Raw genomic sequence first — 23,491 nt, 5'->3', positions numbered from 1 at the left:
TTTGGGAAAGCCCAAGGAAATTCTTGACATGCTCTGGGGTGCTAAAGGAGGAAAGCGCGCGCGTTCATCCTTTTTCACGCAAGGAACTGGGGGCTTTGGAGCAGCGTAACAAACGAGCAATCTAATGAATTGCTCACGCATCCACGCACTTCACGGCAGAAATATTTGAAATTACGCGATGACCACGCTGAACCGTCGATTGAATCGACCCGCGACCTAGGTATGAAGTCATTACCCCCACTGCATGCGTCTCTATTCCATTCTCAGCGGTTCCGGCGCTTCTTCCATAAGGGTTGGGACAACACCACGATCCTCGCCACTCTCCGCCTTTTCAATCGTCACCTTGTACGCCGGCCTCTCAGCAACGCGCTTCAAAAACGCCAAAATGCCGTCATATCCCTTGAGCGAGAAGGGGCCAAACAAACGCATCGTCGTAACGTCAAACGCACACATGATGTCGGCAGCGGTGAACTCCTCACCCGCCAACCACGTGCTCTCGCGCAGCCGGTCATCGAGCATCTTGAGGGCGTTGTCGACGCGCACCTGGAGCGCCTGGACGATGGGGTTCTCGGACGCCGCGACGCCTGCGAAGCGCATGAACATGGGCGTTTGGATCGTGGGCTGCAGCGTGCCGATGCCCCAGTGGAACCAGAAGATGTAGTCGGTGTAGTTGGGCGCGCTGGGCGGCACCGAGAGCCTTCCGGAGCCGTGGCGCGTAATGAGGTATTCCATGATGGCGGCGGATTCGGCCATGCAGAGCGCGCCGTCTTGGATGACCGGGGCGGTCGAACAGGGGTGACTGGAGTAGTTGGATCTTAGTTTTTGTTCTTCTTTCCTGCTTTTGTGTTGCTCTATCTCCCTTCCCTATAGTTGGGGTTGGGTCACGGTGGGCAGTAGTTGACGAACAGAGCTTTCAATTCTGGTGGTGCGAGCAGCGTATGTCTGTCGCGCTGGTAGATCTTGAGCTCATAGGGGATGCCGAGCTCTTCAGCGAGCCAGACTACGCGCTCCGATTGCGAGCGTTGAAGGTGGTGGATGGTGATGGTCATTTCGAAAATTGTTAATATTGGGTTGGAGTGGTTCGGAGTTACCGGGGAGGCTACATTGCGGGCAGCGTTGCAGTATATGTACTTGGGCCAAGGATATCAGATTAATTCTATCGTCCGGTTGAGGTCAGATTATTGGAAGGGCGAGACACACCACCAGCGTCATCGACCGTCGGGTACTTGGGTTGCCGAGTCCGCTGTGGGGTTGCCACGGCTGCTTATGTAAATGTGGGCCATCGAACGACTGTAGAAGATGCCGGTGTCAAGTGCCTGGAACAAAGAACGGTCGAGCCCTTTGGACGGTCTAGTTCCTGGACTTGGGAGATGAAGAAGGAATGGGGGAGGTCTTTGTAGGAGTCCTCTTGAAGACGTTGGCAAAGGGCGCCAGGAAGACACGGGCGAACCACGGAGTAGCCCACATGCTCACCAGTAGGCGAAGTGGAAGAAGGGCCTTGGTGATGGCCCAAGCCGTTCCAACCTCGACGAGCAGCTTCATGGCTCCTCCGCGCAGCACCAAGTCCTGCTCTCCGCCCTTGCTCTTGATTTCTTCCTCTGCCTCCGCTTCCGCCTCTTCCTCTATCCAGCCCTTCTTCCGGAAGTAGCGCCCGAAGCGTTCGACGCCCTGCTGCACCCAGGCGCCTTCGGCAAGAGAAGATGGTAGCCAGTTGCCATAGTGGAAAATCGCTGCAAGACCGACAAGAGGTACCACGGCTGTAATCTCGTGCAGAATGAGAAACGCTGTCACGTGGGTAATTGGAGCTGAGCGGAGCGGGAGAAGATAGGTCTGCAGTCCCCGAGGTACTAGCAGAATTCTCAGATCATGTAGTGCGTGTGCAAAATGCATTCTAAACGCAATTCCGGGATCGATTGGGGCGGCAGGTGATGACTTACAGCGGGACATGATGGAATCCAGACGCGACTGCTTCCGGGCTGCGGCCGAAGCTGGAGACTCTGGCGACTTATTGGAAATTCTGCATCGATGGGGCATGGCATTGTGCCGTGGCCGCCAATTCCGCAGCGGAGACAACTTTGATTTGAGCATCTTCGTGGTTGATGTTGGAGAGTTGAGAGCTTCGAAAGATGATGCTTATGTTTGGACTCAAGCGAGGAGGGGGCGGTCTTGGCAGATGACCGGCTGCAAATGAAGCGCTAACCCCCTTTGCCCCCTGGATACCCTAATTTACAGTAGAATTCACATGCCATTTCCCAGCCCTATGATATCAAGATCACTTCCGGGCAATCTTTTTCGAAAATTTGAGCACCGGCTTCTTCCGCCCAAAAATATGACCATCGTTGAACCATCGCATCGACCGACTCCTTGTCTTTTACACTGCAGCTTGCCTTCATTCCTCCAGCAGCAAGTTCCAAAGCGCTTCAGGATCAATGTAATCGTGGTGGATTACATTGACAAGCCAGTAGTCGTCAAGAATGTGCTTCAACAGCTGCGCCGTAGCCGAACGTGGAGGGTAGATGTGTCGCCACTCCCTCCAGATACCAAAGGCTTCTTCGAGCCATGCCTTGAAGGAGACGGCCTCTATTATCGTAGGCGTCACAATTTCCTTGCCAGCAAATGATCCCCATGTCACTGGATTGACAGACTCCGCATCCGACGCCTCAAAGTCGCCCGCATAGTTGCCTGCAAAGTAGGATACATCCGAGTGTTGGTCCAGCTTTGCTTGCAGCTTCTTCCAGTCAGAGTTTGGCAGGAAGAATTCGACGAAAGGCTGTGCAAAGTCAGTATGATGTCTTTGAGTTACGCACAAAATGCATCATACCTTTTGGAAGACGTATCCATTCTTCGGTCCCCAACCGTACACGGAATCTGTACTTTTAACACCGTTCACAGCCGGCTGACTGGCCACGGACCACCATCCTTTGCTGATAAGCTTCAGGAGCTGTCCACGGATGGTTTTGGTCTCCTCGTTGAGATCTTCTTCGCTCCACGGGATGGCCTCCAATTCGCCTGTGATGTGACGCCGAAAAATCTCAGAGATGTCGTTTGACGAGACAGGATACTTCCACAGCTTGATGGCTTGCGGGATTGATACGTGCAGAGATACACCGTAACCGTCAATCTCACCGTAAGCTATTTCACCGTTAGCGAGGAAACTGATGGAGAAGGTTGTATCAGGACGTACCTGGCGACCTGGCGTCTCCCCATCTACCGTTGGGAAAATCATCCCACGTAGCCTCACGGCCCAGCGAGCCCTCTCCTTCGGAAATCGCAAGAGTGTTGGCTCTTGTCATGACCTTGTCTTGAGGAATACCGGCTTCATCTTCCAGTGCCTCGTAGCTCTTGTTGCTCGAAATTGACGCCCTTTCGACCACCACCCGGTTGTGAGGGGTTGAATTGGCCGAAGACAGCTTCCTCCTGTGCACCTGCTGTACTTGCAGGGAGTCCGGTGGCGACCCGCCATTCGGCGCAATGTCGTCGAGTGTAATGGCCTCTTCGACATCCTTGTCCGGTGTGGATGGAGGAATCAATTGACATCTTTCCACGACATGGGCCACCGCTTTTTCCAGGTTCAGTGTGTAAAAGTGGAATCCTCTGCGACCGGTCGAATCGCGCCTCCGAATGGCTTCAATGATTTCGCTGATGATGTCGACACCGACGCTCTTGACGGCTTCATCATCGCCTTTGACCTTGTCCAGACGCGCGAGCATGTCGGGAGGAAGACTTGCGTGGGACAATTTGGTAGTGCGCCGCAAGATCTGATAGCTCTGTATTGGCATGAGACCGGGGATTATGGGGATTGTCTTGAAGACGCCCGAGGAGTGGTTGCGCAGCATCTCTTCAAAGTGCTCGTACGCATGAACATCGAAGAAGAGTTGTGTCATGATAAAGTCGGCGCCAGCTTTTGTCTTCTCCACAAGGTATGGAAGGTCAAAATTCGGGTCTTGATGCTCTGGATGCGACTGGTCCGAGTGACCCTCTGGGTACGCCGCGACGCCAATGCAAAAGTAGTCCCCGTACTGCTTGCGAATGTATCTGACTAGGTCGATAGCCCAGACGAATTCCTTGTTGGAGTCATTGTCCGCTTCGACCTTTTCTGCCTGCCCACCCTCACGGTATTCTTCGCTCCTCGGAGGGTCGCCACGCAGGGCGAGGATGTTGCGAATTCCCAGAGCCTTGGCTTGTTCGAGCGCCTCGTCTATCAATTTGCGGCTCATGTTGGTGCAGGTAAGGTGCAGGCATGTTGTAAGGTTCAATTGGCGTTGGCATATTTCAGCGAGCTCGAGAGACTTGGAAGCGGTGCTACCGCCAGCGCCCCAGGTGACTGTCACGAAGAGCGGGCGCAGCGCAGTCGCCATGCGCTCAAGACGGTTTTGGAGATTGGCGAAGCCCTTGTAGATGTGTTAGCAGAGCAGCCACACGGAGCCACTAGGCAGCGAACCATTTGGGTCTTCGGTGGGAAGAACTCGAGCGAAAAGTAGTCGGCATCTTTGGACAAGGCGTTGATCTTATCCGTAATCTTGTCCATGGCGAGAATGTCCCAGTGCGATGCTGGTGTTGGAGTCGGACATTGTCGCGGTGCCTCTCTTTCTCGGGCGGCGTGGGGCACTCGACGCGGGTGCTTTCTTGTCACAACGCCCGGTCCAACCCCTGCACTCGGCATTGCTTTGAGCACTTCACTGCCGAACAACATGCAAAGAAATGACTGATTTACTTTTTTGAATATGCGATTTGACCTCGAAGCTCCCCATCGTCTACGCTTTTATGTTGCTTGCCGACCCAATCCCCAAAATTTTTAAGACAGCGTGGCGCTTCCCCGGTTTGCGTCCTTTTGCCTGTACATGAAATATTGAACAAAGACGCCAGCGTCCAGCAAAAGAGTGCCGAAGCTTCCAATCAACCAGCTCAGATTTACAAGAAAATACCTGCCGTAAATGCTTCCTGCTTCACCTGGCTGGCATCGACCATTGTTTCCCTGGCAGTGCGGCTCGTATGCCAAAATCGAAATGACGTAGGTCAGATTTCCAAGGCAGGCAAATATGAAGAAGAGCATGCTAATGCCGTCTGTGCTCTGTCGCTTGTAATTGAGGTACAATTGCGGCAGACGGGATCCGAGATACAAAATGCAGCAAATGTAACCACCGATCTGACCCGCAATGTTAAAGTGCAGCGTGTCTGAGTCGTTGGCAGCGGTACCGCTTGATGGCGGCGTGTAGGTCAAGTACCAGCCCAGGAATCCAGCGAGGCAGACCAGTACGACGGCCGCAAGATTGAAAAGAGCAGACTTTGCTGTAGAAGACGAACCCGCTGTGTTGTTTGTCGGTGGCGGAGGGTCTACGAGAGGCGTGGCTGGGGACAAGTGTGTCCCGTCGTGCAGCAGCCGCTCGGTAAACGAATGGAACGAGGAGCGTCGACCGGCTTCAGCATGCTCGATTCGGTGCGACTGAGCATGTCTCTCGTCCGAGCGAGGAAGAAGATTCGATGTCTCGGTAGGCTCTCTAGGCGGCTCGTCGTCCTCTTGTTCTTTGACATTGTCGCTCAAAGTAAAACCTTTGTAGTAGAAGCATTGCGCGAGCAGGACGATGTCGGCAAGTGTGTAGTATACGGCCAGTATAATCTGGACTCTGTCAGTCCGCAATTCTTCTTGCGCCCGAACGAGTAGGAATTACCATGGTTGGTAGCACATGTTGCAGCACAGCTCCGATGATGTTGAAAATGTCTCCAGCTAACCAAACGACAATGAAGGTAACAGAAAGACCCTCGGCGGAGCTACGCTTGAAGTTTTCAATGATTTGAGGCGAAAATACGACTACCCAGCAGGCGATGGATATGGAACCCATAATGCCGCTGACAGCAGCGACATCGAGAGTGATGGCTTGCGACGGCGGAAACATGGTCGCGGTGGAGATGGAGGACTGTGGAGCGAGCCGTAGAGCCGGAGGATTAGGGCGCTTTAAACAAATGAAAATGCGATTGCGCCCTTGTTGGGGGAACGACGGTTCGATTGGAGGTGGTCGGAGTCATCTTGAGGGCTCTCAGTTGTAAAGCGCTTTCTTCTAGCACAGACTGCTGGGTTGCCGTACCGGGATGGTTGCCGCTCCATGCCTTACGTAAGGCTACATGCATGCTTTGAACCGATACCGGCCCTAAACCCTAACGATGATCCTCCACATTTGTGTTGGTCAGGGGTTCGGCCAGCCCACAGAGCCTCACGGAACACAGGAACCCAAGACTTTGTGTCACCAAAACTTGTACCTCCACATCTGAAGTCTGTGTAATCAATGCTCTAATATGTACTGTTGAATTACTAGTTACCATGAAGACAATGGCAACAAGGTCTTTCTTGGTTCTACAGGTTGTTATCCTTTTTGAACTTGTCCCATGCCTCGTTCAGCGTTGCAAACACCGACGCGCTGATCATCTTTTGCTCGGTCGTGGCGGTCTGCGGGATCTGTGACCATCTTCTGTTAGCAAGAGCTCGAGATCTCTTCTCATAAAACTGACCTTATCTGGATGGACCTTTGCAATAGCCTTCATGTACACAATCTTGACCTTGTTGGGCATGATCAAGTCTTGCATACCGACCTTTTTCCATCCAGCATCAGCCCACAGGACGCTGTCGAGCGAGCCAAGCAAAGCCCGCAGATTGTCTGCTTTGCCTCCTTTCCACGCGACAAGTTTGGCGTCCACCTGATCGGATAGGGCAAACTTCTCGTCGTCCTCTTTTTCGGCCGCTTGGTTTGCTTCGCGTAGCTTTTTGACCGCCTGTGCCGAAGCTGCCGTGAAGACTGCAGGCTTTGGGGCTCTCGCCGGAGGCTTTCTTGCCACGGTTGATGGTTTTGGTGTGTTTGTGGTCCCACCATCTTGCCCATTGCCCTTCCTGGCAGCTTTCTCGCAGCGATTGCGCCCCTGAATGCTAACAGCCCCTCCGACGCCCGCTTCGACTGCCTGTTTCCAAGAGCCGGCAGCTTCATTCCACTTTTCCATGTGCTCCAATCCCTCAGCCTTCCTCATCAGGGCCTTTCCAAAGAAATCTTTCATGTCTTTCTCGGCCTCAGCTCCACCCATGACAATCTTTTCGCTCTCTCCGCGTGAGGGTCCAATTATTTCAAGAGCAGCATCTGCATCGGCGACTGCCCCTTTCGGATCGCCAACTTTGATGTTTGTCAAAGCGCGATTGCAGAGTGCAACAACTCTAATGGGATGATTAGGGGGCAACGGTGCAAGGGCGTCGGAATAGGCTACGTGTGCAGCCGCATAGTCGCCACGCTTGAACGCTTCTGTTCCTTTCTGCCTGTGCGATGCAGACGTAGAGAGTGCGCTTGGAGAAACAGTCGGCACTTGACGCGGTGGTACTTTGGGACGCACAGGTGTTGGCGCCCTGACGGAGGATGAAGAGGGCGTAGGTGAGATTTTGGGTGAGAACGGGTTTTTTGAAGGGGCTTGACTGTTCGAAATAGCAGCAGGGTTGACTGGCGAGGGCGAAGGTGCCGTTTTGAAAAGATCTTCCTGGGGACTTGGGGCGGGCTGCTGCTTTTTCCGACGCGCCGGACTCACATACGCCTGTGCCGATTGTTGCTCGACAGATTCCCTTGTTAGTTTAGCAGGTCTTGACGCGTGCTGGGGGTTAGAAGGAGTCGAGGACCGAGTGGAACCGGCGGACCGAGTCTGAGGAGCTGGAGATGCCCGTCCGAATTCAGTGCTTGGACTCGAACGTGTCGGTTGCTTTTGTGGTCTGGCCCGGTCAGATTCGAGCATCATTGCCTCGTCGGTCGCGCTGTGCTGGGCGCGAGATGGCTCAGGTTCCCTGTGGGCTGGGCCATTCGAAGAAGTGGCCGCATCTCTCATCCATTTGGGTTGGGTTGGGTCCGTGGGTTGATCAAAGTCGGCGAGAGCCTTCTGAACCTTCTTCTGGCTTTGTTTCCAGAAGCTGTTGGCCGACTTGAGGAAGGTGGTGCCAAATTCCTGCGCATAATGTGCCACATCCTTCTCCTCGGTGGGCGTACGGCCGTCTTGTCGCCGTTGGGAGCTTGACCGGCTCCCCTGACTGCGCATCCAAGCTGGCACAGCTTCACCAGCATTTTCATCTCGGTTGCTTCGCTTAGGTTCGCGCGTACGCCTCTCTCCTTCTGTAGCGAACGGGCTCTCGCGGCCCCTTTCTCGTTGCCGAGACTGCGATTTTTGTTTGGAGTCCTCATGAGCTTGGTTCAACAGGAAGCCGACGGCTGCCTGGATGTCAGTGCCACCTTCTGTGCGAGCTAACGCATCTGCAGATTTATCCGCAGGAAATCCCATGTCCACCAATTCTGCCACAGCCCTGTCTCGGGGATTTGTTTCGGATGCGGGTGACTTTTCTCTTGACTTCGCACTGTCTTGCCGCCTGGCGGGTTCGACGGGCTCTCTACGAACTTCAGAGACGGGCTTGCCCAGGTCTCCTAGGATGTCATCGTCTTGTTCCGCAAAGGTCGGCTGCGGTGACATCTGAGGCTTGGGCCTTGATGCCAGTTGGCCAAGTCCGAACGGATCATCGTCATCTTCGGCCCTAGCATCAGACCCATTTCCAGCAAATGTAAAGCTATGCTCCGCCGCATTGTTGGAATTGCCGTTCGAAGGACTGTTGTGAATCGGACGCGAGCGCGAGCCCGGGGGCGCGTTGGGGACTGGATAGTGGCTCGAAGCATCTACAGGCGCTGCCGAGTTGAATGCAGCCAAAATGTCGTCCTCATCTTGTGATTGAGGGGTCGATGCTTGTTGTACTGCAGCGCTGTTGCTTGCTGTGGCACCAGAGAAATATGCGGCGCTTGCACTTTGTAATCCAGGCGAAGGGTTTGGTGTCGACCTTCCACTGCCTAGGCTATCCCAGAAGGCTGCATCTTGTGGCCCTGGGCGGCTATCGAGGTGTTTCCATTGCTTTTCCTTTTCTGCTTGTAGCTGTCTCTGGCGCTCCTGTAACGAGAGGGTGTCGGTCTTGGCCTGCTTGGGGCCTAGGAGGGACGAGAAGCTATCGTTGGCAGGGGCGGAGGTCTTCGGAGGAGCCTTGGGGCCGCGCAAAGCGTTGGCAGACACGGGCGTAATGGAGCGTGCAGAGAGAGGGCTGGAACGAGCCGAAGATGATGGTGGGTTCGTCAGGTTTATGGCAGGATAGGAAGGAGCGGCATTCGTTGGGGCGGTTGACTGCTGTTTCGGAGCGTGTGAATTCCAGTCCAGGCTCATGAGATCGTCCATGGCTGGATTGGCGGCTGCGGCGGGGCGAAGCGCAGGAGGCGGAGGAGCAGAGTGGTTGGGAGGGTGCAGATGGGGATGTTGGATGTTGAAGAGTGGTCATGATGGTAGGGCTGGCGCAGGCCTGGCATGGAAGGAGGAGTGTCGAATAGGAACGCAGCACACAACACAGACCAGATGTACAGGAACTATGGAAGGTGAGGCAAGGCAAGGTGGCAGCGGGAGCACCACTGCACGAAATAAAGGTGCCTTGCATGTTGGCATGCGTATATGTAAATATTATTGTCCCGTCAACTTGGCTGCCCGTCGGTGTTGGTTGTTTGCTTGGACGTAAATCCATCCCTCGGCACGTGATGTCGAGAGTCGGGCAAGAGTCATCAGGAATCGCTCCAGACTCGGGGCAACACGCAATGATGTGTCTTTTCAATATTTCGTGTCGGCTGGGCGCAACCGGAGCCGTACTCTGACGATTCGCGGGCCGCGTGCGGAAGGAGCCACGGCCATCGACCGAGGGCAGACGCTGTGGTGGCCCGGGATGAGCGCGGAATCGGCAAACCACCGTCCAGCGTCATTTTGGCGCGTGGGGTTGAAATTTGAAGGATGCGCGCGCCTCGCCAGACACAACACCATAGTAGATCTGGGAACATGAAGTAATATAGAGAATGGCAATATACACGTCTCCAATTCTCGCCGTCGGCCTCGTCATCATCTCCTTCTCACCTCGCCGTCGCCCATCTCGATTCTCTATCAACGCCGCCCTCGCCGTCGCCCTCGCTCCATTCTATTCGCGTCGCGCCTCTCCAGCTCCCCGCCAGCTCTCAGCAGCGTCCCTCTTCGCCTACGGCCACGGCCACGGCCTCGGCCTCCAACCAATTACTCGCCTCCGCTGCTATTGCTCGCCTGGCTTGTGCCTCTCAGCTACCAGGACCTTACCCTTACCGAACTTCCCTATACGGCCCCATTCCCACTTCGGCCTCGTCTGCCTTTCCCACCTCCCCTTGCGCTGCACATATCTCGTCCTGCTTGCGGAGCCGCCCGAATGCTCTGCTGATTCGCCCAAAGCCCGCCCTTCCTTCGTTCCACCACCTCCCTGTGCCCCCTCATCGCGGCTTCACCTCGATCAAGCCGCCCTCACTTCTCCGTCCCTGCTGCCGTCAGCCTCTTACTCAAGCCATGGGCCTATTTAGCCGCAGAAAGGACAAGACTGACAAAGACACTTCTTCAACAACCTCCAACGGTTCCCTCAAACCTGTCAAACCCTTCAGAAACTCCAACGGCTCTGCAATGGCCAAGCCCCAGATCCCCGACATCCCGCTGCCAAAGGCTCCCGACCCAGCCCTCGACCCCGCCGGCTATCTGCGCAGCATCTACGCCGTCAGAGACCGCACCAGATTGGTTCTCGACAAGGCAAAGGCAAACCAGCTCAACCACTTCAATGTCGACATGTCAAAGCTGTCAGAAACCGCCGCCTACGTCGTCTCCATCATCAAGGTGCGTCTCTTGCCCGTGCTTGAATGCCCTTGCTGACCTCCCCCTGCAGCGCGACTACGCTCCCGACTATGCGTCAATCCCTCCCCATGGCCGCTGGCAGCACTTTGAGGTTGGAGGCCGCCCCCGCATTGATCAGCTCATGGCTACATGGCCCTCCACCGTCGACACTCAAGAACGCGCTCGTCGCCTCATTGACCTGTTCCTCGTGTCCGTGCTGCTAGATGCTGGCGCTGGCACAAAATGGCAGTACAAGAGCAAAGAATCTGGCAAGATCTACAGAAGAAGCGAAGGCCTTGCAGTAGCCAGCTTGGAAATGTTCAAGGCCGGTCTGTTTAGCAGCGATCCTTCCGAGCCCTGCAGGGTCGACAGTGCTGGGCTGAAGAAGCTCGAGGTCAAGACCATGGCTCGCGGCTTGCAGGTTTCCGAAGAGAACCCCATCGACGGGCTCGAGGGACGCACCAACTTGCTGATTCGGCTGGGAGATGCGCTGCTTAACCAAGAGATCTTCGGCACCACCGCTCGTCCTGGAAACATGTTGGGTGCGTTTGTCCGCGTCCTTGGCATTTGGCAAACAGCTGATCACCTTTGCAGACTATCTCCTTTCTCATCCTTCCACCCAGGCGTCCTCCGTGCCGATTGTTCCAGTGCCAGTCTTTTGGAAAGTCCTCATGGACGGTCTCGGCCCAATTTGGCCTGCTACGCGGACACAGATTGACGGCGTGTCAATTGGCGACGCATGGCCTTGCTCTGCAATGCCATCGCACCCTACCCAACCGTGGGAGAACATAGTCCCGTTCCACAAATTGACGCAATGGCTCACTTACTCGCTCATGGTTCCGATGAACAAACTGCTCAAAGTCCACTTTGCCGGAGAGCATCTCATGACCGGCCTTCCCGAGTACCGCAACGGTGGCTTGTTCATCGACACTGGACTCCTCACGCTGAAGCCCGAGGACGCGAAACGGGGCTTGGCGCAATACCAAAAGAACGCACAAGTCAAGGGTCAGCCAAACGTCGAAGTTGTTCCCATGTTCGCCGCAGATGACGACGTGATTGTCGAGTGGCGAGCAGTGACCGTCGGCCTTCTCGACGAGCTTCTCAAGGAGGTGAACACCATGTTGGGATTGACGGATAGCGACAAATTGAGCCTGGCCCAGATGCTCGAAGCGGGAAGCTGGAAGGTATGCTGGCGCATCGTTCTGTTCAACCTGAATATCGCAAGCTAATATGTGTCCAGGGTGGTCGAGAGCTTGCTGAAGTGTCGAGGCCCAACACCAAAGAGCCGCCAATCATGATTATGTCCGACGGGACCGTATTTTGAATGATACCCATCCACTTTTTTCGTATCTTCGCATTCTCCATCTTCCTCTTCATCCTCCTTCTCCTTTCTGCCTTTACTCAGCGTAAAGGTTTGCGTCTCAACATGGTCACGAAAGCAGAATGCTTGGTGGGCCTCAAAACCTTGTCTCCTACATTCATTTTCCAAAACTTTGAACCGCTCTTTTTTTTTGAAAGGATTGCGGACTTTGCGCCCAATCAATATTCTTTTACCTGCATACGGGAATCGGTGGAATCATGGGGTTATTTTTGGCGAGGGAGGCTCTTGCACTAGAGTTCGTTTTTCTGGTCGGTCAAGACGAGAACTTGGGGTGCATAGGTGGTCATGGACTTGTCACGGAAGACATTGGTCGCAAGCGAGAGACAGGCAATCGCGCGTGGTCGGCGTGGTGTGGGATGTACTGTACATACCTTAGTAGACGCACAGCATCGATAAGGCGAGACAAAGTTGATAACTAGTGCCTGGTTGCTGGAAGATGCAAGTGTTTGTACCTGGTTGACCGGAGCATGGGTTTACACGCTCGGGTCGCCAAGCCAAACGTGCCTGCCATTTTAGCGTCATCCACCCGCTGCGCTGCTCCCGGTCGTCGCGACGTGTCTGTGCTCCAACTTACCACCGCCGTCCCTCTCCTGCGCTCTCGTGTCGTCCTACACAACTCCACCTTTCCCTCGTGCGCTTCCTCTTTCTCAACCGTCACTTGTACTGCAATCAATCGCTCCACCATGAACATTGGCAAGAAGCAGAAGCAGCGCAAGGTGCTGCTCATGGGCAAAAGCGGTGCCGGCAAGTCCTCAATGCGGTCCATCGTCTTCAGCAACTACGTCGCCAAAGATGTACGGCGACTCGGCGCGACCATTGATGTCGAACACAGCAACATCAAATTCATGGGTAATCTCATGCTCAACCTCTGGGATTGTGGAGGGTAAGCCATTACCATCACATCACCGCCGCTACACCCGTGCTGACTTTGGCTCAGTCAAGATGGATTCGTCGAGAATTACCTCACCCACCAGCGCCATCACATATTCTCGTCGGTAGCCGTACTTATATTCGTGTTCGACATCGAGTCCCGCGACTTTGCATCCGATGTTCTCTCGTATCAAAACATAATAGCCGCCCTCGCCGAATCGTCCCCAAACGCCAAGATATTCTGCCTGATCCACAAAATGGACCTTGTGCAAGCGCGTCTGAGATTGTCGCTCTTCGAAGAGCGCGCAGACTACATAAAGCAAGCAAGTGCCGAGTTCGGATTTGGCGACTCTGTTGAATTCTTCGCGACGAGCATTTGGGATCAAAGTCTGTACAAGGCCTGGACACAAATCATCTATTACCTGATTCCGAATGCTGGCCAAATTGAGACGATGCTTAGGCAGCTCGCCGATGTCATCGACGCAAGAGAACTAATATTATATGAGAGAACGACATGTTTGATGGTCACGCACGTCACCCGAGGCACTGAGATCCACAATCCCTTCACGGATCGCTTCGAGAGAATTTCGAGCATTCTCAAGACTCATAAACAATCAATGGCGTAAGTTTCCCTGTCCAATTCAAAAACCATTGCTTGACGAGTCCAGCAAACATACTTCTCTGCCACCGTCTCACGCCAACTTCGCCGAAATGCAAATCAAGACTGGCCGCTTCATGTTCTTCATCATCCGGCTTACGGAAAATACCAACCTGGCGGCATCAATTCCCGCTTCGGAACAAGTGTTCAACGCAGCCAGGGTCAACATCAGCCTTGCGAGGAGTCGCTTCGCGGAATTAGACGTCATTACCGGCAAACATCGCAGCATGCAGCAGCAATTCACTGCAAGTTACGATGAAAGAAATGACACTGATAGGTCAGAAGTTAGCTCTTCTGTCGGAAATGGTACGGCCTTGTTGGGCGGCATGTGAAAGCATGCTGATCCAAGACATGATTATGATATCCGTTGATATCCAGGTACGCATGCAAACATAGTTTCTTTTCCAATTCTTCCTCTGGCTCCTCCTTTTCGAGATTCCGACTTTTCGTGCGGTGACCCCCAGGTTTGAAAGCTTGGGCTTGTGCGGCGCGTCCCGCCTTTTGGCTGCACATAACTGGATCCAGAGAACATCTTTCTGCCTCAGACCAGCATCTCTTGTTGGAATCACAAGGTCATCAAACCATAATTCTATCGCATTTTCGGGGCTGGCGAAGTCCACCCACATTCTCCACGCGCCGCAACATTTTGACCAAATCTCCATTTTCCTTTGACTTATCCGTCGACCTGATTATGGGGGCGTCTCTTTGGGGTATGCGCGTCTCAAACCAAAATCGTTCCATGTCACTTCAGATCGCAAACAGTCTATATCAAAAATTGACGTCATGTTTGCATAGAAGAGCTCGTGCAAACAACTCTCTTTTGCAAGGTTATGCTTATAGCGGATTGCTCGGCTGGAGACCTTCGGCGCGAGACTTTCTCTGGCTGCCAAGGCTTCCCATACCGACTCTGGAGATCTCTCCTCATGCCTCAGCCTCTGGTTTCAAGATTCATGGGCAGCGAGTATCGACGCGATGGTTCCTTACTGCCCCACGATGGACGTCTTGTCAAATGCCCAACACAGTATCACAAGGGCGCCGGCCATTTTTAGAAACTGGTCGGAGTTGACGTTCAGCGCTGCCGGTGGAAGAGCTCACCCGCTCGCATGTGGGAATTCCTGTGGCACCTTCGCTAATCGAAAATCCTCCGAAGATCATCAGACGCAGGGTCTCCATCACGAATGCATCCTTGCCGTGCCGGACACTCTATATTCACGCCCGGCCAGTGACCTGGCGGTGCTCCGAGTCAGGCTGCCCCAAAGGAGACAGCGAACCGCGACGATTCAGGCGAGGCACTGAATCATCCACACGTTTCGGCTATACCACCTGTGAGGTAGGACATGCGAGCCATGTACGGACCTACGCGGTAACGAGGACCGCTCTTTTCGCTGCAGCCTGCTCACTGTGACGTCAAAATCAAGTTCTTCGCGAACAACGGGAGCTGAAGTGTCGTTGCCCCATTCAGCGGTGTAGAAAATACGATTACGACTGTGTCCCTCGAGTCTTTCATGGATCGTCAACGACAAAGATCCACGGTACGGTTGACCAGCGCACAATGCCCTTCGTGGACACATTTCCGTCACTCTCACAACTACCTCGCCTGTAAACCAATACCCATTGGCGCACTCTTCTGAAGAAGTGTTCACATTAAGCAAGCATTGGACACGACGGATGTTTATTCCTAAGCTTCTTTAGCAACAACCTTAACCAACAACTGAAGCACACTAAAGCTGTGGCATCGCCTGTCAACTTGTAGTGGGCCAAGTGACGCGCTTGTTTGTTTCAGGTCCAAGAAACTGACTCTCCGTACTGTACAAGGCTCTTTCTCTGACCGAATTCAATGACTATCGGCGTTGAGGGGTTAGTCACGACGTTACATGCGGAGACTTACATGGACGCGTCTCCTGCAGGCGATTGCTACGCTCGGTTGGGTACCGGTGACATTCGTACCTCCAACGTGGAGTAGGAATGAAGTCACAGATCTACCGGTCACCTCATGCTCGGGCCGTCATCGAAAAAACTAAAGCCTAACGTGATGTTGCGGGTGGGAAGCGCCTTGGCTGCAAGTGGCAGATTTCGTGAACCCTATTTGAGGTGCCTCACGATCAAAACGCGCTTTTGGCCGACGTGGTTGGAGGAGAGCGTGGAAGAGGACGCGCAACACCTGTACAGCTGTCCATTAAAGAAATTACCCAATAAGACGCGCTGTGTGTTGGTCTTCTTCTCGTTTTTCCAACATTGGCCAACGATAAGTCTCCTGCTAGTGGTAAGTTCCATGCTCGTTAATTCCAAGGACGCAGCAATACCGGGTGAAGTTATCTGGTAGGCTGCCCTTCCCTCCAGTCTCCTTTGCGATGGAACCCTGAAGCCCTTAGTCATTGCAGTGTGCGGGGAAACCAATGAGGAGTGCCTCCAGGGGGGGTCCACCTCAAGCAACGGGCTGAAGCTTGGTAGCTGGTCAAGGATCTGGCAAGAAAGCGAAGCCCCTCCTTGTCTCCAGTTCCCAAGCTTTCGGAAAATTCAAGACTGCAGCAGGGCCAACTGCTCTGAAAAGCAATGGGAGCCAGTGAAAAAGAAGCCTTGAGACGCGTAACGGCGCCAGATAAAACAAATTCGTTTCTCGTACATGGCGCGAGGAAAGTCGAAAGCGAAATTTACAACGAACAAAAAAAAATCGGAGATCCGGCAGAACAAGTGCCATATCGAGATGATCAGGCCAACGGCATGAAGCCAGGAGGTCGAAGCCCCTTGGACGGGTAGACGTGGGAGAGCCGCGGCTCTGGGGAGGATCTTGGTCGCGAGAGGCAGCGTGTACCCATCACGGGCGGGGGATGCGAGGAGCTCGAGGAGTGTTGTAGATTGACGGAGGGACAACCGGTGACTCCAAATGGGTCGGCTGGGGTGTGGCTTCACATGCCCACAATATGGACAACTGCGTCGATCCTCCATCCACTTGCACGCCTCCGCGTCTCCACGACGGTCCGCTACGACCTTACCCCTGACGCTTCCCCAGACGGCTCCCGCCCCTATGCCCGATCCGACAAGTACCGTTTGCTTCCCCTCCCCAATCCGCGTGCCTCGGCCACTGTAACCTCCTTCCCGTCCACCAAACCAGCATCAACCCACTCCAACTTGCGCCCTCAGGCTGCTTAATTTGGCTTCTTCGCCAAGTGACGGACAGAGCTGCTCAGATCACTCTGCCGTGACTGCGCCCGTCTGTGGCTGCCGTATAAAGATGAAGGCGCCTCCCCTTCTCCCCAACGCGCCGCTCGTTATCACTCAATCGCTACAACAGTAACACTCCGCCGCCGGTCGCCGTTGGGTTGTCATCATGAAGTTCTCCGTCGTCTCCGTCTTCGCCCTTGGATCCGTTGTTGCTGCGCAGGACCTTAGTGGCCTGCTGGCCAGCTGTGCTGTAGGTTTAGTGCCACTTGATTGGTCGAGAATGGTACTTCTAACGCTTTGCTGTTTAGTCCAACCAATTTCAGGAACTTGGTCTGAAGGGCGTCGACGGCGACCCCTGTAAGAGCGATGCGGGCAAGCCCTCCTACTACAAGTGTTCCTGCACTACTGGCAGGGACTTCGTTGTCCCCTACCTTTGCAAGAACCCCGGGTCTTGCACTCCAAACGACATCCCTAGTATGGTTTCCATGTTTTCTACTAGAGGGTCAGCGCTAATCGAGGATTAGAATTGACGGATACTCTCGTCAACTTTTGCAAGTCTGTTGGTGTCACCGTATCGGCACCAGACGATCCTTGTGGCTTAAAGGGTGCTGGAATTGGTGGCGGTGGCGGCGGGGCCCCTGCGCCAGCTCCTGCCCCTGCCCCGAAGGAGTCTGCTCCTCAACCCGCCCCCGTCGCGACCACCCCCTTGCAAACCACTCCGGCGGGCACCGCTCCCCCCGGCGGCACGGTTGTTGGTGGCACCCCCGTTACCCCTGTCACCCCATCCACTGGTACTCCGACTTCCTTCACTGGTGCTGCTGCGCAGTACGGTTTTGCTCCCGGCCTCGCTGGACTCGCTGGTGTTGCTGGTCTCCTCGCCATCTAAGCGACTTGCCATGGTCGTCATGGAGTTCGAGCTTGTTGTGTATATGTGCTTTTGGTAAAGACAGCGCCTCCACGTCCCGGTAACCTGTGGAGAGGAAGAATGTAAACACGAGCTTTGTTCGTTAGCATTGCGGAAGCATGTTACCCGAAATCTAATATGAGATGTAATCAACTTTGAATGTTTGACTCCGAAAAGGTACGCTTGTGTGGTGCCTGTTTCCCTTCCGTGTTGCTCATACCTGTCCTAAAATGCGGTGCGTTTACTACCACAGTAGGCGTTGAAAGAAATTCATATTAGGCCCAGCTTCAAGTCGTCACACACTTAGATGCAAGCACTTTGACGCCCCTTGTGACTACCCATCAGTAGAGGAAATTCTCTTTGTGTTTAGAGTACCAAGCTCTTGAACATTTCACGTCTCGACATGTTCTGACGTGGTGACAGAGATTCTTCGATTAGCAATTTCTTTTGTCACCCACCGCGGCTGCAAGGGGCGGATTATGTTGAAAGACTGGGCTGGTTGGAATGCGTAACAGCTATCACGACCTTTCGCCGCGGTTGAACATTTTCTGTCATGGAAACCAAGGCGATCTGACGCACGCAAGCACAACAGGGCAGGTGAGGAAAGAAATTCAACCCAGACCCAGCTTCAAGTCGTCGCACCACCTTCAGGCGCAAGCACTTGAATGCTTCCTGTGACTTCTCATCAAGAGAAAAAATTCTCTCTATGTTGAACGCATTCAGCGTTTGAGAACTCCACGTCTCTACCTGTTTTAACTTGGCGACAGAGATTCCCGGGTTGGCAATTTCTTTCGTCACCCACTCCGGGGAAACCGAGGTTACCACTCTGCAACTTGTGATTCCCACAAGGAACATTTAGCTCATGAGTGTTTCTGGGCGGAAACTATTCGAGAATTCTCCAAGTCCACATGCCTATAGCGTGCTTGTGATTGATGTACGTCAATGCTCAGCCACACTTGTGAGCATTTGACCGACGACCGTCGCCAGCGGTCAATAAATCCTCGCGTAGTCGAAGTCGGCTGGTTGAAGGCAGGGTTTATTCCTGCCAAATGCGTAGAGTCCGAATAGCATTCCTGTGAAAGCAGCTCCAACACTTGGATCGCTAGTCATGGTCCTCTTGTCTTGCCGTCCGACCCAGCGAACACCGACTTCACCGGTTCCCCGAAATCCGAGCCTGTACGCTTCGTCCATGCTTTCAATCAGTAGAACAACATCGTCGACTTCTTCTGCCAGCTGAACTTCAATCAGGTCACCAAGAGTTGGCTGGTAGTGTATTACTCGATCTCCGGTCGAATCGGAGATGCGAACACCGATGCTTGAGTAGTTGAAGTTGTTCCAGTAAACAACTGCGCCGGCTTCAACATCTTTCGAAGCAGGGCGAAATGAAAGTTTGGTTTCCCACGTCATTATTTCATGCTGTTGCTTGCGCAGGAAGACCGTTGGACAAGCAGGCGAAGAGAGCGTGTATGGCCCTCCATGCAATCTTAACTGGCCCGGACGTTCAGTGAGAGAGTAGTCTTCTGTAACTGGAGTATCTAATGGAGAAATGTCAAAGGTGCAGACGTTGAATTTGCAATCAGGCTTACTTTTCCTGTACCATCCAAGCTGAAGATGGGTTCCGCAAAAGTCATCATGCCACTGCTTTGGATGCTGGTGGACAGAAACACCAGGTGCTTCGTATTGCAGCATGATTTTTCTTTCTCCTCTTATTACGGGCCAGTCATCATCAGTCCATGTCATGGGAACAAGAAATGTTTCGCGCCCTGAGCAATTATCAATTCGGCACAGAAGCATTACCTGGGGAGCAAATGTGACGGCAAACACGACGAGGACAGCAACAAAACCAGCTTACCAAACACGGATGCCTGACCATTCCTCGGCCTAACTGCTAAGAGAACAGCCCACCAATTGCCATTCTCGTCTTCAACAAGGTCGGCATGGCCTGCGTTTTGAACTTGGTCGCCCGGGCCGTTGCTCCACAGCGGGTTACATGGACCAAGCTCCCAGGGTCCGAATGGTCCAACAGCGCTACGGCTGACGTACTCACTGTGGCCACCCTCGGTACCACCCTCAGCTGTTAAGAGGTAGTAAAAGTTGGCACGTTTGATGATGTGGGAGCCTTCGGCAACACCGCTACCCTGGAGGGACTCGCGTATGAGGCGCAGCTCCGAGGTGGATCTGCCGGTGGTCAAGTAGATAGAGCAACAATGGACAGCGAAATCTTTGAGCCGCATATCCGGAGTCCGCTCAGCTTTGCGATGCGTCGAAGACAAGTAGGCAGTGCCATCGTCGTCCCAAAAAAGCTGCGTGGGAAGGGTGCAGCGGGTCAGCGCAAACGCGACGTTTCTCAGTAGCGCCTTCTTCACCTACATCTTGGTCGAAGCCAGCAACGTCGAAGTAGATTGGATCGGACCAGGAGCTCGAGTTCCAAATGTCTGTAGTTTTGACGTAGAAGCCCCTTGGCCACACGCGGTCATCTGCTTGAGGGCGATAACGATCGAAGCAAGCCGTAGTCACGTAAAATACGCCGTCGTGCCACCGGATGGTCGGGGCCCATACGCCGCCTCCAACCTCTGGAGTGCGAATGTCCAACTGGCTTTTGCGCGTGAGAGCATGCCCGATCAATCGCCAACTTGTCAAATCGGTGCTGTGGTAAATTGGAACACCCGGGAAAAACTCAAACGACGACGTGACGACAAAGAAATCGGACCCGACGCGAACAACCGAAGGATCCGGATGGAAACCGCGGAGGATGGGGTTCTCATAGATGGCCATGGACGGTGCTGGTGCAGGAGACGGATCCGTTGGTGTTTTCTGGGTTGATGAAGGTGACGGCGAGGATGGCGGGACCGTGCTGTGCGCAATCGAGTAAGCCTTCATCATCCTTGGTTGCGTACCTCCTCTGCCATGTGCCGTACAGCCGCGCCACACAAACCACACGGCTCAGTAAAGTCAAAAGCGACCATGGCGCCGCTTGCCATTCCAAAGTGTAGTCCTGAAAATGACGACTCCAGGTCTTGCTCGCCTTCGAGAACTATGCTGCGGCACTGAAACGGTAAGTTCACTGCTTGCCGCCGACTCTTCTGGCTCCCTATCACCAAGCGAGGCTTCAACCAACTTTTACGGCGGCCATGGTCTCAGTGTGCACGAATGCAAGCCACCGAGAGAGCGTCATCCAGCTTCGCCTGAGGATCTCGAGCTGGCTCTTCAATGCGCCAACTTTGGGCCAACAAGGCCGTCCGACTTGTTCCTGAACATTTGGCACGATTCTCTACATGCTCTGGATCATGATTCTTTGGCTGGGCTTGTCAGTCCTCCTTTGATGGGTAGCTCTGGAGTAATCCCCTTGACTATCATTGGCCCGCTCCCCGACATCTGTCGTCATATGGTAAGGATTGAAGCAAACTCGCGCAACAATTGCCCAACACTTACGCGCCATTAGTCCAATCTGATTGCAAGGGCAGAGAAAGAAGTCATACTCGCGACAAATTACTGGAAAGAGTCCAGTGCCTCCCGGCTGATTACTGACTCGATCAAAGAGCTTTCAGTTAGAGCGGGACGACGAGGACAAAGAGCTGTGGTCAAAATCATCTACGACAGAGGTAGTCCAAAACAAGTCTTCAACAACCACCTGCATGTTGCCCCCGATGCCTGGACTGCTCCGGGCATCGGTCTGCCTGCGGCCGACGAGATTCCGAACGTCGACATGGAAGTTGTCAACTTCCACCGCCCGGTCCTTGGTACATTTCACGCCAAATTCATGGTAGTGGACCGAAAGTTCGCCGTTGTTTGTAGCAACAACATCCAAGTAAGACGGTGTCCACTTGTTCCAACGGCCTCCACTGAGTGATGATGTAGGACAATGACAATCTGGAGATGATGACGCATTTGGAAGGTCCAATTGTGGACTCGCTCTATGATGCCGCTCTTCTCACGTGGCATGACAGGCTAGATCCTCCTTTGCCCTTGATATCAGTGGGGACTGCCCAAGTCGATTTACAGTCAACATTTGACCAGGCTTCTTTCCGCGAGCTTGTGCCTCAGTCTGGCTGCTTTAGCAGTCAGGCCGTTGCGGATTTTATCAGGGACAAGGACATAGATGAGCAAAACCTACCTGAGCACAATCCCGGAGATCCACACTACGACTCCGACATTGCCGGAGAAGTCATTCGTGTGCAGTCTTCTTTGACACCCAAAAATGGCCATAGGATTATGGATGCGGTCACGAATCACCTGAGTAAAGTTCCTTCTCTGTGGTCTTCTGACTTGATGGCTGATACTTGCGCCAGACGCATCTACTGGTCAGACTCTTCGTGGTGATGCGCCAGATTGCCAGCCTGTGGATAATTTCACGCCTTACATTCCCCATGCTGTCCACGAACCCTTCCCTATAGCTCTGGTTAATCGAAAGCCATGGGTTGGTCCCTTGCCCCTTTGAGCATGTCTGACAACAGCTGACGCCAAACTTTGCAGGGAGCGATAAACCACTCATGTGTGAACTCTCCGCAGAACGAGGCTTGGTTGTCCGCCATTCGAAACGCCGAGTCGAATGTATTCATCCAGTCGCCGGACATCAACGCTGAGCCGCTGATACCGGAACTTCTGGGCGCTGCCAGGCGAGGAGTCGCCGTCACTCTCTACGCCTGCCTAGGGTATAACGACCTTGGAGAACTTTTGCCCTATCAAGGTGGCACCAATGAAATGGTGGCGCATCGTATGTATTCTGAGCTTAGTCCGGAGCAGCGCAAGAACCTCCAAGTTCATTGGTATGTGGGCAAGGATCAGACAAAGCCCCTGAACAACAAATTCAAACAACGAAGCTGCCACAGTAAGTTTACCAAAGTCCCACTCTGTACTAGAAAGGCTTGCTGATTAGTTGCCGTAGTCAAGCTCATGATCGTGGACGAGCATGTCGGTATCCAAGGCAGCGGAAATCAAGATACCCAGTCGTGGTATCACTCTCAGGAAATCAACATCATGTTCGACTCGCAGAGCACGTGTCGAGAATGGCGGGAAGCCATTGAAAGGAACCAAAACACCCGTTTGTATGGTGCGGTATCGCAGGAAGACGGTATATGGAGAGATGGAAATGGTCACGAGGCTGAAGGCTGTATGGGTGTCAATCCTGGCCATATGGCCTGGATGAAAGGTGTCGTAGGGGCGGTCAATCGCGTGAGAGGAGTTGGAGGATTCTAAAAATTTCCCACTAGAATCGAAATTTCATAGCCACTGAATGCCCGACTAACTCCTTCTTCTCTAAGAATTAAGTTCTACTATTGTCTTAGTATAGGCTGCTAGTGCTTATATCTAGTACTAATAGTTGTATATAGTTCTACTTATAGACCTATATAGTTATCTACCTCTATAAAAGCTTTAAATTCCTTTTAAACCTATTTAGTATATTTATTTATTTATTTATTTAGTTTAATGTCCCTCTTTAAGTCAACGACTATAAGAGACAGGGATAGGTATCCTAGTAGTCTATAGCTATATATAGGATAGTGCCTAATAGGTTTAAACTATAGTAGGCTGTTATATTAATTTATAGCAATCCCTTTTTGTGTTTGTTTTCAATGATTATGGTTGGACATTTTAGGCCAAGCCCTTACAGGAAAATTACCAAATTGGTAATATAAGTAGAAATAAGTAAATACTAAGTGAGTATGTATTCTAAAGTAAAATAGTAGTATTTTATAGATAGGGGAGTAAAATATAGGAAAATTATAGGAAACCTTAACTTTATAGCTAAAGCTATAAAATTTATAGGTTAATCTATATACTCTCCTATCTCCTTAACCCTTCTACT

General features: G+C 53.1%; 11 protein-coding genes across 11 annotated transcripts; 5 read left to right on the top strand and 6 right to left on the bottom strand.

Annotated features, from left to right (window-relative positions):
- Positions 1-154: 154 nt before the first annotated feature.
- On the bottom strand, positions 155-1,207 carry BKA78DRAFT_186813 (glutathione S-transferase). The gene is made up of 2 exons (XM_066883512.1): positions 907-1,207; positions 155-799 (listed from the first exon to the last, which is right to left on the bottom strand). Exons 1-2 carry the CDS (start codon positions 1,047-1,049, stop codon positions 253-255), a joined length of 690 nt encoding a protein of 229 aa, XP_066741209.1. The 5' UTR covers positions 1,050-1,207; the 3' UTR covers positions 155-252.
- Positions 1,208-1,404: 197 nt separating this feature from the next.
- BKA78DRAFT_238001 (uncharacterized protein) lies at positions 1,405-2,085 on the bottom strand (the record flags this gene model as incomplete). The annotated part of the gene is made up of 2 exons (XM_066883881.1): positions 1,405-1,847; positions 1,938-2,085. Coding segments are annotated over 2 exons (591 nt in total), but the record flags the coding sequence as incomplete, so codon positions are not given.
- A 30-nt stretch (positions 2,086-2,115) lies between these two features.
- Positions 2,116-4,579, bottom strand: BKA78DRAFT_286788 (methylenetetrahydrofolate reductase-like protein). The gene is made up of 4 exons (XM_066885722.1): positions 4,442-4,579; positions 3,185-4,391; positions 2,822-3,132; positions 2,116-2,770 (listed from the first exon to the last, which is right to left on the bottom strand). Exons 1-4 carry the CDS (start codon positions 4,526-4,528, stop codon positions 2,390-2,392), a joined length of 1,986 nt encoding a protein of 661 aa, XP_066741207.1. The 5' UTR covers positions 4,529-4,579; the 3' UTR covers positions 2,116-2,389.
- Positions 4,580-4,702: 123 nt separating this feature from the next.
- On the bottom strand, positions 4,703-6,041 carry BKA78DRAFT_321893 (PQ loop repeat-domain-containing protein). The gene is made up of 2 exons (XM_066889071.1): positions 5,670-6,041; positions 4,703-5,617 (listed from the first exon to the last, which is right to left on the bottom strand). The coding sequence occupies exons 1-2, from the start codon at positions 5,892-5,894 to the stop codon at positions 4,796-4,798; spliced, it is 1,047 nt and encodes a 348-aa protein (XP_066741206.1). The 5' UTR covers positions 5,895-6,041; the 3' UTR covers positions 4,703-4,795.
- Positions 6,042-6,349: 308 nt separating this feature from the next.
- On the bottom strand, positions 6,350-9,225 carry BKA78DRAFT_255166 (uncharacterized protein; the record flags this gene model as incomplete). Its single annotated transcript, XM_066884972.1, has 3 exons — positions 6,350-6,451; positions 6,505-7,355; positions 7,710-9,225. The coding sequence occupies 3 exons, from the start codon at positions 9,223-9,225 to the stop codon at positions 6,350-6,352; spliced, it is 2,469 nt and encodes an 822-aa protein (XP_066741205.1).
- Positions 9,226-9,786: 561 nt separating this feature from the next.
- On the top strand, positions 9,787-10,533 carry BKA78DRAFT_186775 (uncharacterized protein). Its single transcript, XM_066883511.1, has one exon. The coding sequence runs from the start codon at positions 9,885-9,887 to the stop codon at positions 10,407-10,409; it is 525 nt and encodes a 174-aa protein (XP_066741204.1). The 5' UTR covers positions 9,787-9,884; the 3' UTR covers positions 10,410-10,533.
- Positions 10,507-12,034, top strand: BKA78DRAFT_298291 (uncharacterized protein; the record flags this gene model as incomplete). The annotated part of the gene is made up of 4 exons (XM_066886888.1): positions 10,507-10,713; positions 10,763-11,252; positions 11,305-11,894; positions 11,951-12,034. The coding sequence occupies 4 exons, from the start codon at positions 10,507-10,509 to the stop codon at positions 12,032-12,034; spliced, it is 1,371 nt and encodes a 456-aa protein (XP_066741203.1).
- A 596-nt stretch (positions 12,035-12,630) lies between these two features.
- On the top strand, positions 12,631-14,421 carry BKA78DRAFT_321884 (Gtr1/RagA G protein conserved region-domain-containing protein). Its single transcript, XM_066889070.1, has 3 exons — positions 12,631-12,974; positions 13,029-13,583; positions 13,630-14,421. Exons 1-3 carry the CDS (start codon positions 12,775-12,777, stop codon positions 13,949-13,951), a joined length of 1,077 nt encoding a protein of 358 aa, XP_066741202.1. The 5' UTR covers positions 12,631-12,774; the 3' UTR covers positions 13,952-14,421.
- A 2,335-nt stretch (positions 14,422-16,756) lies between these two features.
- BKA78DRAFT_186753 (uncharacterized protein) lies at positions 16,757-17,830 on the top strand. The gene is made up of 3 exons (XM_066883510.1): positions 16,757-17,031; positions 17,090-17,255; positions 17,306-17,830. The coding sequence occupies exons 1-3, from the start codon at positions 16,948-16,950 to the stop codon at positions 17,665-17,667; spliced, it is 612 nt and encodes a 203-aa protein (XP_066741201.1). The 5' UTR covers positions 16,757-16,947; the 3' UTR covers positions 17,668-17,830.
- Positions 17,831-18,418: 588 nt separating this feature from the next.
- On the bottom strand, positions 18,419-20,514 carry BKA78DRAFT_321875 (glycosyl hydrolase). Its single transcript, XM_066889069.1, has 4 exons — positions 20,056-20,514; positions 19,538-19,988; positions 19,272-19,448; positions 18,419-19,220 (listed from the first exon to the last, which is right to left on the bottom strand). The coding sequence occupies exons 1-4, from the start codon at positions 20,458-20,460 to the stop codon at positions 18,676-18,678; spliced, it is 1,578 nt and encodes a 525-aa protein (XP_066741200.1). The 5' UTR covers positions 20,461-20,514; the 3' UTR covers positions 18,419-18,675.
- A 52-nt stretch (positions 20,515-20,566) lies between these two features.
- Positions 20,567-23,048, top strand: BKA78DRAFT_321872 (phospholipase D). Its single transcript, XM_066889068.1, has 6 exons — positions 20,567-21,073; positions 21,128-21,493; positions 21,544-21,922; positions 21,975-22,102; positions 22,159-22,513; positions 22,571-23,048. The coding sequence occupies exons 1-6, from the start codon at positions 20,687-20,689 to the stop codon at positions 22,879-22,881; spliced, it is 1,926 nt and encodes a 641-aa protein (XP_066741199.1). The 5' UTR covers positions 20,567-20,686; the 3' UTR covers positions 22,882-23,048.
- The last annotated feature ends 443 nt before the right edge of the window (positions 23,049-23,491 follow it).

This window comes from Phyllosticta capitalensis (genome assembly GCF_038381095.1).
Source record: "Phyllosticta capitalensis strain CBS 128856 chromosome Unknown BKA78scaffold_9, whole genome shotgun sequence".
NCBI classification, from domain to species: Eukaryota; Fungi; Ascomycota; class Dothideomycetes; order Botryosphaeriales; family Phyllostictaceae; genus Phyllosticta; species Phyllosticta capitalensis.
The sequence above is the reverse complement of the archived record's forward strand: the minus strand, read 5'-3'. Positions and strand labels throughout refer to the sequence as shown.

Coding starts and splice junctions, on each gene's coding strand:
- BKA78DRAFT_186813 (XM_066883512.1), bottom strand. CDS start 1,049: ATGACCATCACCATCCACCACCTTCAACGCTCGCAATCGGAGCGCGTA. Junction 800..906: donor CCACCAGAATTGAAAGCTCT/GTTCGTCAACTA, acceptor CAACTACTCCAG/TCACCCCTGTTCGACCGCCC.
- BKA78DRAFT_286788 (XM_066885722.1), bottom strand. CDS start 4,528: ATGGACAAGATTACGGATAAGATCAACGCCTTGTCCAAAGATGCCGAC. Junction 4,392..4,441: donor TCCCACCGAAGACCCAAATG/GTTCGCTGCCTA, acceptor CACATCTACAAG/GGCTTCGCCAATCTCCAAAA. Junction 2,771..2,821: donor ATGGATACGTCTTCCAAAAG/GTATGATGCATT, acceptor GACTTTGCACAG/CCTTTCGTCGAATTCTTCCT.
- BKA78DRAFT_321893 (XM_066889071.1), bottom strand. CDS start 5,894: ATGTTTCCGCCGTCGCAAGCCATCACTCTCGATGTCGCTGCTGTCAGC. Junction 5,618..5,669: donor AACATGTGCTACCAACCATG/GTAATTCCTACT, acceptor GACAGAGTCCAG/ATTATACTGGCCGTATACTA.
- BKA78DRAFT_186775 (XM_066883511.1), top strand. CDS start 9,885: ATGGCAATATACACGTCTCCAATTCTCGCCGTCGGCCTCGTCATCATC.
- BKA78DRAFT_321884 (XM_066889070.1), top strand. CDS start 12,775: ATGAACATTGGCAAGAAGCAGAAGCAGCGCAAGGTGCTGCTCATGGGC. Junction 12,975..13,028: donor AACCTCTGGGATTGTGGAGG/GTAAGCCATTAC, acceptor ACTTTGGCTCAG/TCAAGATGGATTCGTCGAGA. Junction 13,584..13,629: donor ACTCATAAACAATCAATGGC/GTAAGTTTCCCT, acceptor TGACGAGTCCAG/CAAACATACTTCTCTGCCAC.
- BKA78DRAFT_186753 (XM_066883510.1), top strand. CDS start 16,948: ATGAAGTTCTCCGTCGTCTCCGTCTTCGCCCTTGGATCCGTTGTTGCT. Junction 17,032..17,089: donor GCCTGCTGGCCAGCTGTGCT/GTAGGTTTAGTG, acceptor TTTGCTGTTTAG/TCCAACCAATTTCAGGAACT. Junction 17,256..17,305: donor CACTCCAAACGACATCCCTA/GTATGGTTTCCA, acceptor ATCGAGGATTAG/AATTGACGGATACTCTCGTC.
- BKA78DRAFT_321875 (XM_066889069.1), bottom strand. CDS start 20,460: ATGGCCATCTATGAGAACCCCATCCTCCGCGGTTTCCATCCGGATCCT. Junction 19,449..19,537: donor TGGTCAGGCATCCGTGTTTG/GTAAGCTGGTTT, acceptor ATAATTGCTCAG/GGCGCGAAACATTTCTTGTT. Junction 19,221..19,271: donor GCTTGGATGGTACAGGAAAA/GTAAGCCTGATT, acceptor TTTCTCCATTAG/ATACTCCAGTTACAGAAGAC.
- BKA78DRAFT_321872 (XM_066889068.1), top strand. CDS start 20,687: ATGACGACTCCAGGTCTTGCTCGCCTTCGAGAACTATGCTGCGGCACT. Junction 21,074..21,127: donor CCGACATCTGTCGTCATATG/GTAAGGATTGAA, acceptor ACGCGCCATTAG/TCCAATCTGATTGCAAGGGC. Junction 22,103..22,158: donor TGGTTAATCGAAAGCCATGG/GTTGGTCCCTTG, acceptor CAAACTTTGCAG/GGAGCGATAAACCACTCATG.